This window comes from Seriola lalandi, unplaced genomic scaffold (genome assembly GCF_002814215.2).
Source record: "Seriola lalandi dorsalis isolate HSWRI2012SDOR001 ecotype SW California unplaced genomic scaffold, Sedor1 jcf7180001976004, whole genome shotgun sequence".
NCBI lineage: Eukaryota > Metazoa > Chordata > Actinopteri > Carangiformes > Carangidae > Seriola > Seriola lalandi.
Window position 1 is genome coordinate 1 of NW_019446670.1, and position 1267 is coordinate 1267.

General features: G+C 39.7%; 1 protein-coding gene across 1 annotated transcript; it reads left to right on the top strand.

Moving 5' to 3' along the window:
* Window positions 1-32: 32 nt before the first annotated feature.
* On the top strand, window positions 33-1062 carry LOC111656097 (ras GTPase-activating protein 1-like; the record flags this gene model as incomplete). The annotated part of the gene is made up of 4 exons (XM_023407683.2): window positions 33-228; window positions 357-513; window positions 671-758; window positions 982-1062. Coding segments are annotated over exons 1-4 (513 nt in total), but the record flags the coding sequence as incomplete, so codon positions are not given.
* Between the last annotated feature and the right edge of the window lie 205 nt (window positions 1063-1267).

Genomic DNA, 1267 nt, shown 5'->3' on the forward strand with positions numbered 1-1267 from the left:
AAAAAAAAAAAAAAGGAATGTAATGTAATCTAGCCCTTTGAATGGAATTGATTTTTCCTTTGTGGGTATGTGATGGCTTGATTTATTATTTTATTTTACTGCAGCACCAGGAACAAGTACTTACTGACACAGTGGATGGGAGAGAAATTTATAACACTATCAGGCGGAAAACAAAAGACGCTTTCTACAAAAACATTGTCAAGAAAGGCTACCTCCTGTTCAACAAAGGTACATGTAACATCTGTCTTGAGTATAAACTTTGAGTGGCCCCTTCTAATATGATGAATAATATTATCTCAGTGTTTTCTTGTGGTTACCATTATAATCAACTTTGCTGTGGTCCATCTCACCTTCAGGTAAAGGTAAACGGTGGAAGAACCTTTACTTTATCCTGGAAGGTAACGACGCCCAGCTCATCTACTTTGAGAGCGAGAAGAGAGCCACCAAACCAAAAGGGCTGATCGACCTAAGTGTGTGCTCCGTGTATGGAGTGCATGACAGTCTGTTTGGCAGGTGAGATGTCAAAGTATTGTTTTTAGTCGGCAGCAAAGTGCTGTCCCTCAGCTCTGAATGCTCAGTTGCGCAGACACCACACATAAGAAAATTATTTTTATGAGGTCTCATACCGTACAAAGTCATTTAAAATGTTTTCTGCTGTTTGCTTTTTCAGGCCAAACTGTTTCCAGATTGTTGTCCAGCACTTTAGTGAGGAACAGTACATATTCTACTTTGCAGGAGAAGCTCCAGAGCAGGCACAGGTAACAGAAGAACCAGCACCTCCCTATCACTGATAACTGTCTCATTAAACATGGTAGAAGCAACTAAAACTGTATGTTCTACCTCCAAACGGACTCCCAAAGCTGTGAACTGCTGTTCCTATTCATATAAATAGCTCTAACTTTTTCTTTGCGACTTTGTGTAGAGGCAGAGCCCATGTCGACTGTGTCTTGCAACTGCACTGACCATGTTCTGTTTTTACAGGATTGGATGAAATGCCTTCAAACTTTCTGCAGTAACCTAAGGAAAACCACTCAGCCCACCTCCAACAAGAGGCTTAGACAGGTACATAAAAAAAAAAAAACAAAAAAAAAACACACACACACACACAAAATGACCTTTTATCCTGACTGGCTTGACTCATATTTACTTGTTGCAGCATGATAACACCATTCCCACGCAAATTGTAAGCCTTAATGTTGTGTCTGCCAAATGAGTAAATGTAAATTTTTGTTTTGATCCCACATCTTTAATTTTAGATGAGCCGTGT